Source organism: Triturus cristatus, chromosome 10 (genome assembly GCF_964204655.1).
Source record: "Triturus cristatus chromosome 10, aTriCri1.1, whole genome shotgun sequence".
NCBI lineage: Eukaryota > Metazoa > Chordata > Amphibia > Caudata > Salamandridae > Triturus > Triturus cristatus.
The window spans coordinates 146,830,884-146,848,736 of NC_140593.1; the positions used below are offsets into that span (position 1 = coordinate 146,830,884).

General features: G+C 47.0%; 1 protein-coding gene across 5 annotated transcripts in view; it reads left to right on the plus strand.

Moving 5' to 3' along the window:
* The window catches only part of DNAJC13 (DnaJ heat shock protein family (Hsp40) member C13), a 1,667,846-nt gene that overhangs the window by 768,884 nt on the left and 881,109 nt on the right, over positions 1-17,853 (plus strand). For all 5 annotated transcript variants that reach the window (XR_014970022.1, XM_085630673.1, XM_085630671.1 and 2 more), the window contains one exon: positions 17,392-17,546. Coding sequence is in view for 4 of the 5 variants with exons in the window: in XM_085630673.1 (XP_085486799.1) it covers positions 17,392-17,546 (155 nt within the window). In the remaining variant the exon portion in view is untranslated. The remainder of the gene's footprint in view (positions 1-17,391; positions 17,547-17,853) is intronic.

The following is a 17,853-nucleotide window of genomic DNA, read 5'->3' on the forward strand; positions in this document are numbered from 1 at the left end:
AGCCAAAGACAAAAGAGACAGAGAGTAACCTAAGTACCCAATACAGAAACCTATTGCGGAAAAAGCCAATTCTTCAACCTTTTACAGAAATATGAATGGTCTGTTATAGATAGCAGTTCCAATGGTAGTTTGTTCCAGAGCACGGCCACCGTTACGGACCGTTCTAATGCGTGGTTGAGCAAGGTGGAACTTTGTGCTTGACCTTAGGGAACGTCCCGGTACATACCATTGAAGTTTTTTTGCCAAATAGTATGGACCGGCACCATACATTATCTTGTGTGTGATACTTAGGATTTTAAAATGTCCTCTTTGCGAACCGAGAGCCAATGCAAGGTTTTAAGAGTCGAAACCAATGGAGTACGGGAGGGGAAGTTAAGAACAAGTCTGGCAGCCGTATTTTGAAGGATTTGAAGTTTGATAAGCAGATCTTGATTAAGTACGGTAAACCATAGTCAAGACGACTAATGATAAGTCCCTGGACCAGTGGTTTCCTTCCTTCAATGGGTAACCATTTAAAGATTTTTCGGAGCTTACGCATAATCCCAAAACAAACTCCGAGCACCTGATTAATATGGGCTTTCATGGACAGGGAGTTATCGATGGTAATACCCAGGTTGCGCACTGCTAGCTTGGGCGAGGGACAAGTGCCCAACTCCGTGGGCCACCAGTCCTGCGTCCAGAACTGCTCAGCTTTTCCAAAGAGAATGACCTCAGTCTTACTGCCATTCAACTGCAACTTGTTTAAGCTCATCCAATTGTTGATCTGGACCATGCAGCTCTTAAAACTGTTTTGAACACCATCCTGGTCAGAGTCACAGGTAACGAGCAGCTGGGTATCATCAGCATACGAAAGAGTCTCAAAACCGTATGATCTGATGATACCCGCTAAAGGTGTTAAGTATACATTGAACATCCTGGGACTGAGAATGGATCCCTGCGAAACCCCAACCGTTACTGGGTGGGTACGGGAGACCATTTCATCTACACAAACTGTAGTGAATCAGTCAGCCAGGTAGCTCTCAAACCAGTCCCAGGCCTTCCCTCTGACACCCACCTCCTACAGTCGATGTTTCAAAGTTCTGTGGGAGATGGTATCAAAAGCCGCAGACCGGTCCAGGAGAACCAAAATTGCAGATTCTCGTTTATCCAGGGCAAGCCTGATGTTATCTACTACCTCGATAACTGCGGTCTCCGTACTATGAGCAGCACGGAAACCTGATTGAGGACCACCTATCACAGCACTAACAATCATCCAAGTGCTATTGTAACAACGTATTGTCCTTGGTATTGCACAGTGCGGATAGTTTATAGTTAATAGAGAAACACCTTAGGACGCTGGGCACATATAAACTGACACGATCACAAGGAAATAACAGTAGGCCCCCACCCACGCACATAGTCCAACGGAAGTGGACATATAGTACACCTGTGCCAATGGGCCCGGGATGTACAGCCTCACGGGACACCAAAAGACCTTAATCCACACAGTTATTCCTAACATGCCAGAAGCTAAAGCGCAGCAGACATGGGTAAAATGGACAAAATGCAATCCAAGCTGCAGTTTGACCAGCGCAAACCATCAGGGCTACGACGCGAAGATCAGGAGGCTCCTAGCATGAACGCAACCTCTCTGGAAACAGAGCTAGGGGGTGATCTTCGGCAAATCCTTAGCGCAATGCAAGCCACCCTGAATACTATTGATGGCAAACTAGAATCTCTTACATATCGCGTTGAACGAATGTCAGAAAGGTTAGACAAACATGCAGAGCGTCTAGATACTGTAGAATTCAGGGTGTCTGAAACAGAAGACACTTGGCATACGGCTGTGGAATGCCAAAGTAAAATGCAAAAAGCACTGGTTCTGCTTCAGTCCAAAGCAGAAGACTTGGAAGTGGCTCCCGGCGCAATAACCTCAGAGTCACAGGAATTGCGGAGTCCACAAATACGGGCAACATGGAGAGATTCACAGAAAAACTGCTCACGGACTTGCTAGGTAGAGTCCTTCTCTGAATTGTTCATAATGAAGAGAGCGCATAGATCACTGGCGCCACCTCCCCCTCCAGGCACACAACCCTGACCTATTATAGCGAGACTCCTCAATTATAGAGACCGGGATGCAGCACTGCGTCACCCAAGGGAACTATGTACTCTCAGATATGAAGGCTCAGATTTCCATCTACCCGGACTTTACAATGCAGGTCCAAGAAGCACAGAAGAAATGTATGCCTGCGAAAAGGAAACTGCAAGAACTAAACATCACTTACTTAATGTATGTGAATGTCACCTGTGCAAATGAAGTGCTGGAGTGGGTGGGGGGTAGAAATGTGGAAAGGTTTCAAATGATGGTGATCGGCACAGACAAATAGCATGACTGACACACTACCAGTAAACGTCCACAACACTTTAGCACGTACCTTGAGAAAAGATACTAAACTGTAATATGGTACAGAGCACTAGATCGCTAACACTACTCACAGGGAACATCAGGGGATTAAATAATCCACGGAAGACTAGACCGGTGATAGCTTACCTCGACCGCCATGGCGTAGAGGTGGCCTGTCTTCAGGAAATACACCTCACTAATACAACAGGGTTGAGCGTGGGTGCCCGATGGGCGTCCGTACGTATAGCATCCTCCTACTCAACGTACGCCCGCGGGGTACTGATATTAGTCAGAAAAGGCACCCCATTTACACTGCTACACACTCACGGACACTCGGGAACGCCTCATCATAGTCCAGTGGAACTTAAGTGGGACGGTGCTAACACTAGTAAACATATATGCCCCGAACACAGACGACCCAGCATTTTTTGCACAATTATGGGCAAAATTACGCGAACTAGCGCCGGCAGAGATATTATGGGGAGGTGACTTCAATACATGCGTAGACCCAGCCACGGATAGATCCACGAGCAATGATAAATACGGTAAGCAAGCGACCAAAGTGCTTAGGGATGATATGGAGGAGCAAGAAATGATTGATCTATGGAGGTTGAGAAACCCGAGAAGACACATGCACCTCTACGGCACTTAATACATGGTCATGGGTAGATTACTGGATAGCAACATGAGGGGATAGCACATGGACATCCTCAATAGATCATCTGCCTAAGAAGCTATCTGAGCATGCACCTGTCTGCCTACTGCTAACACTCCCTACACACACTCCCCGTCAGTTTGTATGGCAGCTGTGCTAGACCAAGTTTATCAAACTGACGTAAGACATGTTATCGTAGCCTTCTTTGACCACAACTCCTGGACAGTTGCTAGTGCATGAACACTTTGGGAGGCATTCAAGGTAACACTATGCGGACATTGAATAGGCAAACAAGCTGCTATATTACAAGATATGTGTCAGTAACTGAACAAGTTAGAAAATAAAATCCAGACACTAGAGAAGGAATATGCACAGATAACCAATATTGCAATACTTGCTGATATCAGAAACAAAATGACTGCCTATCAGGTACAAGCAGACAGTGAGGTAAAATACCATTCTCGTAGACACGTTGCACGGAACTACGGGGAACATCCGAGCCTCTCTGTGACAGCTACAATACAAACCTCCCATACTCCTACACAAATCATACATATCACTGATGGGCAAGGTAAGACATATTACGACACACCATCTTTAATAGAGAGGTTTGTAGAATACTATGCACAATTATATTCCACACAGCTGGCCACTTAGGAGAACGATATTGACGAAAATCTAGACGATATAGCCCTCGCCTGGCTCTCTGATACCCACAGAAAATATTTTATGCAACCTATAACAGGAGACAGAATCAAAGAGGCAATAAAAGCCCTCCCAAACAACAAGGCCCCGGGAAGGGATAGTCTCCAGAGCAAATTTTATAAAGAATTCAGTGACTTACTGACCCCCCATTTGCTTGAGATGTACAAGGAGGCCTATGAGGAGGGATGGTGTCCACCCTCCATACTTGAGGCTCTATTAATGTTACTTAAACCAGAGAAAAACCCATATCAGTGTGAATCTTAGACACCTGTCCCGTATAAATACAGATGCCAAAATATTAGCAAAAATAATAGCCCCCAGACTACAACCCCTAATGCAAAACCTAATATTACCAGACCAATCCGGATTTATTCCAACACGCTCGACAACGCACAGCCTACGTACTATATTCACACTCTTCCATCAATTGCATCCAGAGCTACCCACAGCTGCTGCTTTATTAGATGTGGCCAAAGCTTTTGATTTGGTGGAATGGTCATTTATGTTCAATGTCCTCCGCAGAATGGGATTCCCACAAACATTCTTCCGCTGGATGAAACTATTAAATACAGAACCACGTGTTAGACTTCGCATCAATGGCAACACTGCCAATCCCTTGAAGATTCATAGAGGAACTCGGCAAGGATGTCCATTGTCACCATTCATGTAAAATTCGACTAAAACAAGCAAACTCAGTGCTACAATTCCGCCTACAACCCATTAGCCCCTCCAGGGCTCCCCGATCCACCACCTGCATGTCGATCCCTTTGGTGGGGCAGCCGAGTCTCCGCTGCCCTGCTTTGCCTCTCTCCGGTTGCGGGCTGGAAATCCCCAAATGGCGGCCTCCTGGCGCCGCGCTTCTGAACAGTGCCCGGCACCTGATCGGACTCTCCTGGGGGCTGCGGAGGCTCTGCGGCATTGGACCGGGTTGCTTCCCCCCTCCCTCTGCCCTCCTCACCTTCGGTGCGCTGATCACCCCCATTGTGACGCTGCGGGGGATCCGGAGGCGGATTCACCCCCCCGCGTGGTTGGACCCGTGGGGGACGGAGACGAGTTGCGGTGTCCCGCAAGCTGAGGCCCGGTGAGTGACGGCGGGGGGTGCTCGGCTGCCGGGTTGGGCAGCGGCGTGGGGGCTGGGCCCTTCCCTCCTCTCCTGCAGCGGCCGCCTTCCCTCTACACCTTGGCTCCGGCCCGCTTGGAGGAGGGGGACACCGAGGGTCTGGGGTTGCGGGCGGCAGCCCCACCCGTTCCCACCGGCCACGGGATCCTGCCCATGGACCATCTGCGTGGGCCTGGGCTGCCCTGGGGGTGAGTTTTGTGACACCCAGGGGTGCATAGAGGCTCGGCTGCCGCTGTCGGGCAGTGGCGTAGAGAGGCTGGCCCGGACCTTAGAGCACTGGAGGTGGTGGTCCCGAGTGGCCAGTTGATGGACCTGACTTGGGGTGTGGGCGGCGCCAGATTGGCGTCCCAGCTCGGCCTGTACGGCTGCCATTGCCGAGAGGGGCGGCGGGGCGGGCCTCCCCGTGTGTCCGGTCCAGTCACGGGGCCTGGCCGGCTGCATGTGCTGGGCCTAGGGGGTCCTGTGCCCACTCACCCGCATTGCTGTGTGGGGTCCCCAGGGGCCGTCTGCTGCCACCGGCTGCTGAGGCCTGCAACATCTTGACCGCCCCGCACTGCAGCAACGCCGGACTTGGTCCTTTCCTCGGGGGCCGGCCTGGAGTAAGGGTAGCATTGGTGCTTTTGCTCCCTTTCCTCCCCTCGCTCTCCCCCCCCCCCCCCCCACCCCCCCCCCCCCCCCCTACACGCCACGCTCCTGACCGTGCACTCTGCGCCTGGACTTGCCGGCAACTCTCTTTACAGGGCTCGGGCCATCTTCGGCCCCCACCATCCCTCAATTACTCTCGTGGAGGCGGGCCTGGTCCTACTGGGCGAGGAGCTCGCACTATTGCCTGTCGCTGCCGCATGGTCCGGTTTGGCCGCCTCTCCCTGAGGTGTTCTCCTCTCCTCATCGACGCCGGGGGGTGGACCTGTGCAACCGGATCTGAGCATCAGTACCCTCTCCCGGTTTTTGTGGGAGGGTGGACGGCCACGATGATCCCTGGCGCACTGTCGTATACCTCCTTATGATGGGGGCATTGGGGTCACTAATCTCCACCTATACTACCTGGCCACGAAGCTCCTTGTGATCCACTACTGGTTTGCGGGCGGCTGGTCCGACCCGGCATACCGGGTGGAACTCCGGTCCATGGACTTACCGCACTTTCAGGCCTACCTGTATGGGGCCCCCATATCACGAGCCCTCACCCCCGTCACTCGAACGGTGCTCTTGGCCTGGCATGCGGCCCTACGCCACACCCATTGGGGCGGGACACTCACTAAGCAGACGCTCTTGTGGAGTGGTACCTGGCTAAAGGAAACGTAGGCCCTTCGTGGCTTCGGTCGCTGGGACCACATCGGGATCTCGCTCCTGGGAGACGGCTGGGTAGGGGACCACATCAGGTCTTTTGCGTATCTCCAGCAACGCTGTTCACTACACTCCTCCCAATTTTATAAATATTTACAGTTAAGGCATGCCCTTAGAACCCACATTCCATCCCCCACCTCCTTCCCGGAATTCGGGCCTCAGCCCTCTCGAGGCTCAGGTGATGATGGGGAACCTGGGCAGAGGGGGAGTATCGCGGAATTACCGCTCTCTCGTTGATAACGGCCCGCATCCCTAGATTTGCTGCGCGCTCGCTGGGAGGGGTGGTTGGGTCCCCTAGAAGAGGCAGACTGGAGAGACGCCCTTATGGCCCCCAAGACCCTAACGACCTCCTCCAAGTTGTGCCTGCTCCAGCTCTATTATCTCCATGCGGCCTACCTTACCCCGGTGCGCCTCTATAGGGCTCGTCTGAGGCCTTCTCCGTCCTGCACGCGTTGTAGTCATGCCCCTGCGGACTTCTACCACATGACCTGGCAGTGCCCCATCTTGGCGCCGTTTTGGGCAGTGGTGGAGCTGTAACTCACACAGACCCTGGGTTGGGAGGTCCCTCACGACCCAATGCGCTTGCTCCTAGGTGTATTTGACGGTCTCGATGGCTCCCGGGCCGACAGGGCCTTCCTGGGCACAGCGTTGGCAGTGGCAAAAAGGGATATAGCGGCACTTTGGTCCCAGGCCAAACCACCAACTAGGCGGAACTGGAGAAGGGGTGTGGACTGTTGTGGTACCCAAGAAGAGGCCCTCTTCGAGGCCCGGGGCTGACCCGAGTTTTTTGATAAGGTATGGGGCAAGTAGTTCAATCTGTGACCCTAGGGGGTGCCAATATGTGCTGTATAAGAATGAACGTAAGTGAATGTGCTCTCATTATCCTTGCAAATGTTTTACAAGTCTCTGCCTTTTTCTCTTCCAATGTGTCTCCCCAATCACTGTGCTTGATTAACTGCCAAAGGTTTTCTTTTTGTCAATTGTTCTTGAAATTAATTAAAGTTGATTATCAAAAAAAAAATAGTGGATAACAGACATGACATTACTGTAAGGAACGACTTGAAACCTGTGCAGAAGAGATGCCAGAAGCCTCACTCCCAAGAGAGTTCTGGGGCCATTTGTACAATAATTACAATCTAAACAAACTGTATAACCAAAGGAAATGATGGACGGAGTGTTGAACATTGCAAGCACTCACCCCCAGTCAACTGATCTGGGTTTAATCCATCACCGTTCTTTAGCCCACTCTGCCACCCCAGTTCAGACATGGCCATATGCAAATCAGTCTGACCCTGTGCCTTATGGGAACAGTCCAGCCCGAACTGCCAAGCCATGTCTTCCCTGGACCGGAAACAAGTTTCCTAGGACCGGTTTCTGGCATTTCAGCCGTCTTCAGCCAGGCTTGCTTGAATCCAGTGGCAAAGTGAGCAAGGGGCCAACTGTATAGCCAGAGGAAGATAACAGATAGAGCCAATTGTATTATAAACCGCGATATGTGTTGTGTCTGCGATCATTACAATAATTTGTACTGTGCTGGAAAGATGTATAGTTGTATTAACTTCCAAGGATAATGTGTAAAACTGTGGAACTGTGTTGTGAGTCTGACCATCGATAAAATTCGAAGCATGTAGTGCTGTAGATTCAAATGCGCCCACCCTTCTTCCCGGAGCCTGTGGCTGCTGTAGCTCTCTCCTCTTGTCATCTATTTTACACTCACAATACCCATAGTGCACCAAGCTGCGTTCACCCCCCACTCACCCTCTGAGTGAAAAACAGTCTAACCTGGGATTGGTGCCCATCTGCATTGCCTACTAAGGGAGGAATCATAGTACATACTGTGATTCAAAAGATTTCTTTGTGTTAAAACTTGCAAATGTCTAAGCCCAACACTGGATGACAGTAGTGTCCATAGCATGTGAATGTACAGCATTACACTCTACAAACAGATGCTTACTGGGTAAGTAACATTTTCCTATCCTTTACTTGATGACTGTTTTATCCCATATTTCCAGGCTTTGGTTTTAGATATTTACATGTTGGTCAGGGTTTTTGGCTTAGGGAGGCCTAGTATATTCCACATGGCTCTTCCAATAACTGCCTAAAACTCATGATTATATATTTAGTTAAATCATTATGATATCATTCAAAGGCTATTCTCAGTGGTACAGCCCTTTATCACTAGTCTTCCTTCTTTCCCTTTTAAGTAGGCCAAAGAATCTGTTAAGATCATTGCTTTCTTTTTTCTCACCTAAGGGATATTAGATCTGATTGTATTCTAATAGACTTACAGTAGTGCATGTGGCAGGTTCTGAATGGAGGAGAGCAACCTGGCGATGACATGCATTTTTTGTGCATCTTTGCCACTGTAAAGAGTATCTTTACACAGAAACCTCTGAAAAATATTTTTTGATTAAGATTAGAAGGATATTTCAAAAGAAAGAGCTATGGGAAATAACTTCAATGAAAATGCATTCCATCCACCATCATCTCAACGTACTGCAATGTTACTCTAAACGGAGCCATAACATACATAGTTAACCTGTTACTAAACCTAACATGTAGTCCTGTCTTGATTAGTACCTCAAGCCTAACTTTTTCACTCTATAGATGATACATAATTGATTGATAGCTGTGCAATTTGGTCCTATACTACCATCAAGTGTTGTGGTCAGATAATAAACCACAAGGCTGATGAGGGTGGTTTCTAAATACAAACCTGAACTCTGAGATAGCAGTACAGAACCATATTACACGTTTTACTCATTTTGTATTTTTTATATTGCATGTTTACTTTGATGCAGTTGGCCTGGAAACCGGTACTTTAGCAGGGAAATGTCTATTGAACTAGTACGTGGAGTACTTATTTTTTATTTATTTTTTATAACTTTTTAAATATTTTTTTATATTTTTTATCTTTTTTGTTTTTCATATCAAACATAAAGAGAAGCTCACACATAACTCCATGTTTCAAAGCCAGGCAGTAAAGAGCTTCAAATACAACCCTGGCATCTCTCTCTGCAGAAGACAACCACATTGTCTGGGATATATTGTACATTAATTTCATTTTCATCATCACTTAATTACATTAGCCAAGACTCATAGCACACTTCACCCCTCCCTGCAAGCAGTAAGTGAATAAGAGTTCTTTGTCTGTGGTAAAAATAGGACATAGCAGAAGTTCAGCTGTTGAGATTTTAGTAAGAAACATGTTTGAAGCTGCTGTCTAAATTGCAATTAGAAAAAATCATGTCTTATTTAGTTTTCAGTAAAAGAAAGCTGATTAAACAAAATATTTTGAGGAATCTTTTTTTTTTTAACACTTTATTGGTGACTGCTGTACATTCTTATGTTTACAACATATAACCCTTCAAAATACAGTCTTTTGGTTTTTCCTCCCCTCCCATATCCTTTATCCCCTCAGATAATTACAACACTCTGATGTCTCCCATCTTGTCTGAGAGCGGAGTCCTGCATATTGCAGCAGTGTCCGAATAATAGTGCGTTTACGAAATTCAACCCCCAACTTACCCCCACCCCACCCACCCTAGCCCTCTCCTGGTCGGTCGTACTGTCGCCGTATCCTCACCAACAGGGAAAACATTTGGGATGCTCCAGGATGCATTTCCATGTATGGTCGGTGAGTTCCATACCTGCGTCCGTCGTCCACTGCTCCCTAAGGGAGGTGAGGGCTATCGCCGCGTGTGTTCGCACTCCAGTATACAACCATCGCACTAAGTGTCTCCCGGGTCCCATATAGTAAAGGAGGTGTACTAGGTCGTGCTGCGAAGGCTCAGTCCGCTGTGGGGCCCAGGTATCTCTAATATAGTGTGTGGTAGCAGCGTGTAGGAGATACAGTCTTGATGGTGCCCCCTTGACTTGTAGGAAAGTGTTGTGCTCCATCAGTGTGCCATCCCCAAAAAAAACTCCCACCTCCTCTATCCCGCTATCCGTCCATGCCTGGAGTCTAGTCTGTGTGAGTCTTCCCTGTGGCGTGGGCAGGCCTAAGAGAGGTATGTTCCCAGCTATTTTGAGGAATCTTAAGAGTGGTTTAGGATTGTTATTATACAAGTGCATTGTCATTCTAGATGAAGGAAATCGGTGTACATGGAACGAATTTAGCCATGAACATATGGATCCCACATGCCCTTAATCTTATGTTTTCACTCTACACCCATGTGTTCCAGGGATTGTTCGTAAGGCTTGGCTGAAGATCAGGCTTGCACCAAATCTCTGTACAAATGTAACCCACTGCAAATGACTGGCTGTGTACGCTTGGGGTTGAGTGCAGGGCCTGACCTTCTGCCAAGTCAATAATTTTAGGTTTTGTTTATTAACCATAACCACATCTGTGACAACGTTTTTTTCCGTATGAGCAAAAGAAAACATAAATTACATACAACAGTGTAGTGTTGGTAGTACATGCTCTTATCTCTTCCAGACTCAAATATGCTAATGTATTGTGTATAGAGCTTCACTAACTCCTGACGCATAAACTATAAGTTGTGCATAATGCAGCAGCTTAACTAATTCTCACCTTACCACTGCTCCATTTCATTGCATCAAGTCTCTAAAGGTTTCTGCTACATGACAGAACTGCATTTAAAGCGGTTACCAAAACATACCAAGGCTTCCGTAAGCAGGGCCTTCTTTATCTGCAGCATCTCGTCAAGCCTTATATGCTAGCCCGTCCTATTCAGATCCTTAAATGCTCTCTACATTCAGCCATCTAGGTTTCAACATGTGCCGAGGGGATGGCTGTTACTTTGCCATATAAGTGGCCAAGGAAAATCAAGTGTCCGCAAACATATGGTGCTCAAAACATCGCCATCTATTGAGCCCTATCTTTTGTGGCCACTGTCATCTCATTAACTGTTTTTATTGGCCAGATTTCGTTTAGATTATTATCATTTGTTGCTTGCTTACCCAAAAGGGAGCTCTAGAGGTCAGGTGTTAGCATCCTGTGGCTGCGACGGAGTGTCTCCTCAGGATTTGCTACACTGTTTTTTTGTAAATTTTGTGAAGTACCTCGGAGATATTTTTTAAGACCTCTTTTAAAAAAGTTGAATTTTATCCAGGTCCGCCCAGCTCTTTTTTATTTTCAATTGTTGAAACCAGAATGTTTATCTTTTATAGTAGGCTTTCTGAAATCTTCATTGAGATCTAGGATCTGTATGGAGAGCTAGTAAATCTTTAATGTTGGGAGGCTCCCTTCATTGTGTATTTTTTCCACTTGATTAATTTTTTGCACAAAATGTACATACTGCTGTTTTTTCTATAGGTTTAATTCCCCGTTTTTGTTGTCATCTATTGTACTGTATGGAATTGTGTAACTTTTATGGTTTTAATTTTAAAGCCGAATAAAGTATATTTTGGTTTGATTTGAAGTGGCCAAGTATTGGAATGAACTATCATTATAAATCAGACAAGCCCTTTCCCCTGTACTTTTCAGGAAGTTGCTAAAAAGTGTTTGTTCCCAGAATAATATGGTTAAACTAGCTGCAGTCTCTAGTCCTGTAATGGTCTTCTAGCTCCTTAAAACTTACATTTGAGTAGCAGCCAAACTTTATAACTCATACATTCATTCTATCGTAATCAAAATCTCCTGTTTTTATATTCTAGTATTACCTACCCACTGTCCTTCAACTCGGGTAGTGTAGTGGCTTCATTAAGGAACTCGCCTCACTTGTCAATTCATGTTTTTGTGCTTGCTACTATTGCATCTGGTGTAGAGGCACTATATTTTTGTCTTTTTCTCAATGTTTTGTCTTTTTTTCATATTTTTACTGCAGATTGTTACATTTTTGGGAGGATTCAGGCCCTCATATCTCTCTTTAACCCTCATCTCAACTTAATGTAGTGTCTGTGCCAGGATCCATTGTTTACACCAATCCCTCTTGACCCCCAAGAATAGAGCAAAGCCTTAGTCTTTACCTAAACATGTTGGCATAGGAAAGTAAAATGGCTGGCATAGACTGCGAAAGGTAGCTTATTTGGGGATTTTTTGCTAAAGTCTGTTTTGGGTGCTGAGGTTGCTGTTGTGGATATGAGCAAAGGAGTTTGGACGCAGGAATTGGCAAATTTTACCATTGGGGTAGTTGGGGCAGAAAACACCAAGGGCCCAATTCATCAAAAAGTAAAGTAACGGCAGTTATATGATTTCACCGAACACGCTTTTACACTTTTCTCAAATATACACAGGAGGTTTTTTTTTTGTAATTCTTTTTATTAAACTGATTCGACAACATGGCATAGTATCACAGAATTATAGCAAAATTGGCAGCGAAACAAAGGTTCATCAGAATACATTGATTTCATGCAGTAGGAATTATACGATGAGGGAGACATCTGCTTCGAACAAGTGGGGGGGGGGTGAACAGATATTACCACGGTATGCGTTCCAGGGGGCCCATATTTTGGACCACTTACGAGGGCAGCCACGAGCAATGTATACAGACTTCTCTCGTTGCATACACCAATCTAAGTCTTCTCCCCAGTCCGCAATTGTGGGTGCATGTGAGGCCCCCCAGAGCTGCGCAATATTTCTTTTGGCTACCATGCATCCGAGTGTGACCCATTGCATGGCATAATTAAGGTCGGTTGGTTCCCAAATATTAAGGAGGCATCTGGGGGCTTCCGGCTGGATCTCAATTTCTAGAGTGGCACTCATTATTTGGTGTATTTTACGCCAGTAGTCCTGGATCAGCCTGCAGTGCCATAAAATGTGCATAAAAATGCCCGGTTGTGTGCACCCCCTCCTGTAATTCCCATCCGTCTGGCCCCCCATATGTACCAGCTGTGGCCCCATTATGTATACTCTGTGTAGAATTTTCAACTGGACCAGTCGGAGCCTAGCTGATATTGCGACCGTTTTAGGGGCACGAGACCGCCTCCTGCCATCCCTCATCATCCAGCTCAATACCATCTTCCGTCCATTTCTCTCGCAACAAGGCCAGGGGGTCATTCATGTTGTTTATAAGCATTCTGTAAGTCAGGGAGATAGCCCGTTCAGGCATGTGCCCGTCCAAAAGTCTGTCCTCTAATGGGGAGCTGTCCGGTAAGGGGGCGTCACTAGTGATTGCAGACTGCAGTGCGTGCCGGACTTGAAGATACCTAAACAACTCCGACTCCGCTAATGAATATTGGCTCTTAAGGTCGCTGAACGACTTCATTCCCTCCGCACCCCACAGATCTCCAATCTTGGAAATGCCGATCAAGTCCCATTTGTGAAAACCTTTGGTGTTTCCCAGGTAACCTAATGCTTGTGAGTCCCAAAGCGGGGTGGCGAGCGTTACTTCATTGCACCAGCCTAGTGACTGCGTCGCGGCGTGCCAGATTTTTACTGTGTGTTTGGTGGGCCCTGTGAGCGTGTATTTTGCAGGCTTGGAGTACAGAGCTCGGGCATAGGCCCCATTAGGGAGGGTCCAGCGGTCCATCCGGAACCCTGGAGCGTCAGGGGGGCCATAGATGCCATGGTTTATGGCTGTGAGGTGAGCAGCCCAGTAATATTTTCTGACATCAGGTAGCCCAATTCCACCGTCATACCAACTGAGCGTGAGTTTTGTCAAGGCAATGCGGGGCTTTCCACACCATAGGAGATCTCTCTGTAGTCCTTGTATGTCTTTAAAATACGAGTTGGGGACTGGGTCCGCGGCATTTTGTAATGCATACAGGAAACGGGGCAAGGACATCATTTTAAACAGGGCAGCCCTGCCTAATAGTGAGATAGGCAGCGACTTCCAATGTATGATGCGGTCGTGCCTAAGTGCGGGGTCAAGAGAGACAAATATACCCCATATTTGTTAGTACAGCAAAAAGATAGTGCCATTCAATGGTGTCGAACGCCATTGTGGCATCTAATGACACTATGATCGTGTCCTCTTGTATGGTAGAGGCCCTACCCAACACCCCATGGACTCTATGGAGGTTCATTGCAGTGTTTCGCCTAGGCATGAATCCTGATTGGTCCGGGTGTACAAGGTCCCCTATAACCTTCACAAGCCTGTTGGCTAGAACTTTAGCTAGGATTTTAGGCTCAGCATTGAGTAAGGAGATGGGTCGATATGAGGAGCAATCAGTCTTGGGTTTACCGTTTTTATGGATGGTAACTATGGTCGCTAGGCGCTGATCGAGGGGCAGCACCCCCTCCTCTAGACTAGCGGAGTACATGGATTTCAAGTAGTGGCTCAATTTATCTGGGCGAAGCTTTTACAGCTCGATGGGGATACCATTTGGGCCGAGAGCCTTGCCCGGGCGTAGTGCTCGTATTGCCAGTGCAATTTCTTCCGTGGATAGAGGGCTATCTAGGAATTGGCGATCTGCCTCCGGAAGGGTAGGAAGGGAGATATCCGCCAATAGATTGAGGGATTCTGGAGTTGTATGCGGGCCGACAGAGTTATATAGCGTGTGGTAGTGGGCTGCAAATTGGTTAGCTATCTCTTGAGGATCCCTTATAGAGTCACCCCCCGCCCCCCTGAGTTCAGGGACCAGTCGGCTAGCGCGCTCCCTCCGATCCAGCCAGGCAATCAGTTTCCCTGTCTTATCTCCTAAATCGTAGATGCGGCCTAGCCTTTCCTGAGCCATGAGTTTGGCGCTGTCGGTAACCAGTGCCCTATACTCGTCCTGGCGGAGTCGGAGTGCATGCAGTGCTTCGGGTGCAGGGTTCGAGCTAGCGTCCTGCTCAAGTTGGTAGATATCCTGTTCAGCGTCAGATATGTCCTTCGGTCTTTCCTTTTTGGCTCCCGCTATGAGGGACAGAGCCTGGCCCCTTACCACCGTTTTGAAGGCTTCCCAGAGTGTCTGAGGGGAGTCAACTGTGTGGTCATTGTCTGTAAAGTAGTTATCGATAGATTTTATGAGGTCTTTGCGTATTTTGGGGTTTTTGAGATGCCAGGGATTTATGGGGGCGATGCGCCCTACTTGTTTGTAGTCTAGGACAACGTGGGCCCACAGAGGGGAATGGTCCGATATACCCCTAGCGAGATGTCTGATCTCATGAAAGCTAGTAACCTGGGAGGCGGGGGCAAGTATGTAACCCAGGCGGGAAAGGCTATGGTGCGCATTAGAGTAGAACGTGTGTTGTTTTTTGTCTAAGTTGTACGTTCTCCATATATCCACTAAGCCCATTGCATCCAGAAAGCTAGGAAATGATTGCGCCGCTGGGGGCAGCACTCGGGGCGGGTGTCTATCCAGCTCCCCCGATATAACGGAATTGAAGTCCCCACCGATTATGAGGAGCCCCTCCGGCAGTGTAAGTAATAAAGCACTAAGGTAATTAAAGGTAGTAGACTGTAATCCCGGGGGCGCATACACCGAGAGTAGGGTTATGGTGTGACCCTCCCATATGCCCGTGATAGCTACATATTGTCCCCGGTCGTCTGTATACGTGGACTCCACAGATAATGGGAATGATTTTTTCGTGAGAATGCCCACCCCTCTTGAATTGGATGCGAAGCCCGCATGTGCAACCATTGAGTATCCCCACCTAGCCATTGCTCCACATTTATTGCCAATTAAATGTGTTTCCTGAAGCAGGACTACATCAGGGGAGAGTCGTTTTAAATATTGGGATACTACACCTCTTTTAATTTTGTCTCCCAACCCATTGACATTCCAACTTAATATCTTGGCTTCTCTATTTCGCTGCGTAGCCATTTGCGGTACACAGGAGTTTTAATAGTGCTCCAGGTACAGGTTTACAGGATCTCTGTTACAGTTCTCATGTGACTTTCTTAAGGCTGCCTATTTCCCCTATGCAGAATTTTACATAGTTTGCAGTTCTACACAGTGGAAGGCCATCCACATGTGCAACGACTATTTCGTTGTTTTCTTCCAGAGGAAAAAAATGATTCCTTGTTGATAAAGCCCTGCACATACAAATTTGTGTGTGATCATTCCTCCCTCTCTAACGATATTCCCTGCCAAGTTGATGCTTCGTACTAGAACCTCTTTCCTTTCGAAAGTGGTAACACCTTTTCATGTGGGACAATCTGTCACCTTGCTCACTTTCTATGCTCCTACTCATCCCTATAAAGAATAGCAGTGACTCGACTATCTGGACCCAAAAAGAGTTTAATCATTCTACCTTGACAGCACAAAAGAGTTCCGAGTGAACCACTAACTCTTCGTTGGGTACGTTGGAGCGAAGAAAAGTCAGGCAGTGCAGAAAAGGACCATCATCCGATGGTTGTTCTCTGCATCAAGATTTGCTACGCTCTGGCATAGAAGCAGCCTCCTGAAGTCTTAGGAGATCATTCCACCAGAGCTAAGGCTGCTACCACTGCATTAGCACGTGAAGTCTCAGTCCTGGACATCTGTCAGGCAGCAACGTGGACATCCCTGCACACGTGTACCAAGCATTACTGCCTGGACAGTTGGGTACTCAGGGACGGCCATTTTGCCTGTTCAGTCCTGCAGGGTTTTCTAGTCTGAAACATGTCCTCAGCTCTCCTCGGGGATGATACTGCTTGGGTATCTATTCAAAGGTAAGGACTCTTTGGCTGGATGTCTCTATCAGATGGACAAGTTACTTACCTTAGGTAACACCTAATCTGGTAGAGACAGTATCTAGCTGCAAATTCCTTACCACCCACCCATCCTCCCAGCACTGCTGACAAGTTTCTAGGGTCAAGGTTGTTCTCTTTCAGGACCGTAGTTTCTTAAACACACCATTGTCCATATTCTTCCTGGCTCTGCTTTTCTGGTGTGGAAAGTCATGAAAAGTAATTGACATCAGCGCACCGAGGTGGCACATATATAGGTGACGCAAACACCGCTGACAACGTCACGCGGAGCAAACCAACGCCACCCACCAGCACCTTTAAACATACATTTTTGCCCAATATTATGTACGCAATTCAAGAGAAGGGAGTTTAAGTAGAATCGGGTAGTGTCCACTTAAGAGAGTAAAAGGATGAGATGAAGTAGACAATCAACTTTAAAGAAGCTTTTTTTCTAAACTTTAATAATTTCAATTGAGAACATATATTGTACTTTCTTCCTTAGAAACTGGTACTCCTAATAATTCAAAAATACATTTTAAGAGTATGGAAGAGCTATTGATTTCAGACATAGCAAATGTATAGTACTTCAAATTAGAGAAATTCCATATTTTCAGCCCAGGATTATACAGAACACACAATGTTTTTGTGATTTTAAAAGCCAACTTATTTTTCTTTTCTTTTTTAGACAAAAGGTCAAGATATTTACCAGAGAAGTATACTTGGGCACATCCTTCCTGAAGCTATGGTGTGCTATTTAGAAAATTATGAGCCTGATAAATTTTCTGAAATTTTTCTTGGGGAATTTGACACTCCAGAAGCTATTTGGAGCAATGAGATGAGGTAAGCAGTTCAGAATATAGTTCATGTAATGCACAAATATTAACCATGAAAAGTCTGTCTGTGTGCGTGTGCCCGCGCGCGCGTGTGTGTGTGTGTGTGAGATGAGTACAAAATACCTCAGATTGGTGTGCTACTAGCACCAACCAATTACAGAGCCGATAAGTCTGCTTAAAAGGCAGTGCATGTAGAGCAGACTGGTACAGTTAAGTCTGGTGCTTACAGTAAGTAGAACTTATATTGCTGTCTCCTTAACGGGACATTGTTTTTTACAATTTTAAAAGAACGTTTGGGTCCATGAGAGAGATCA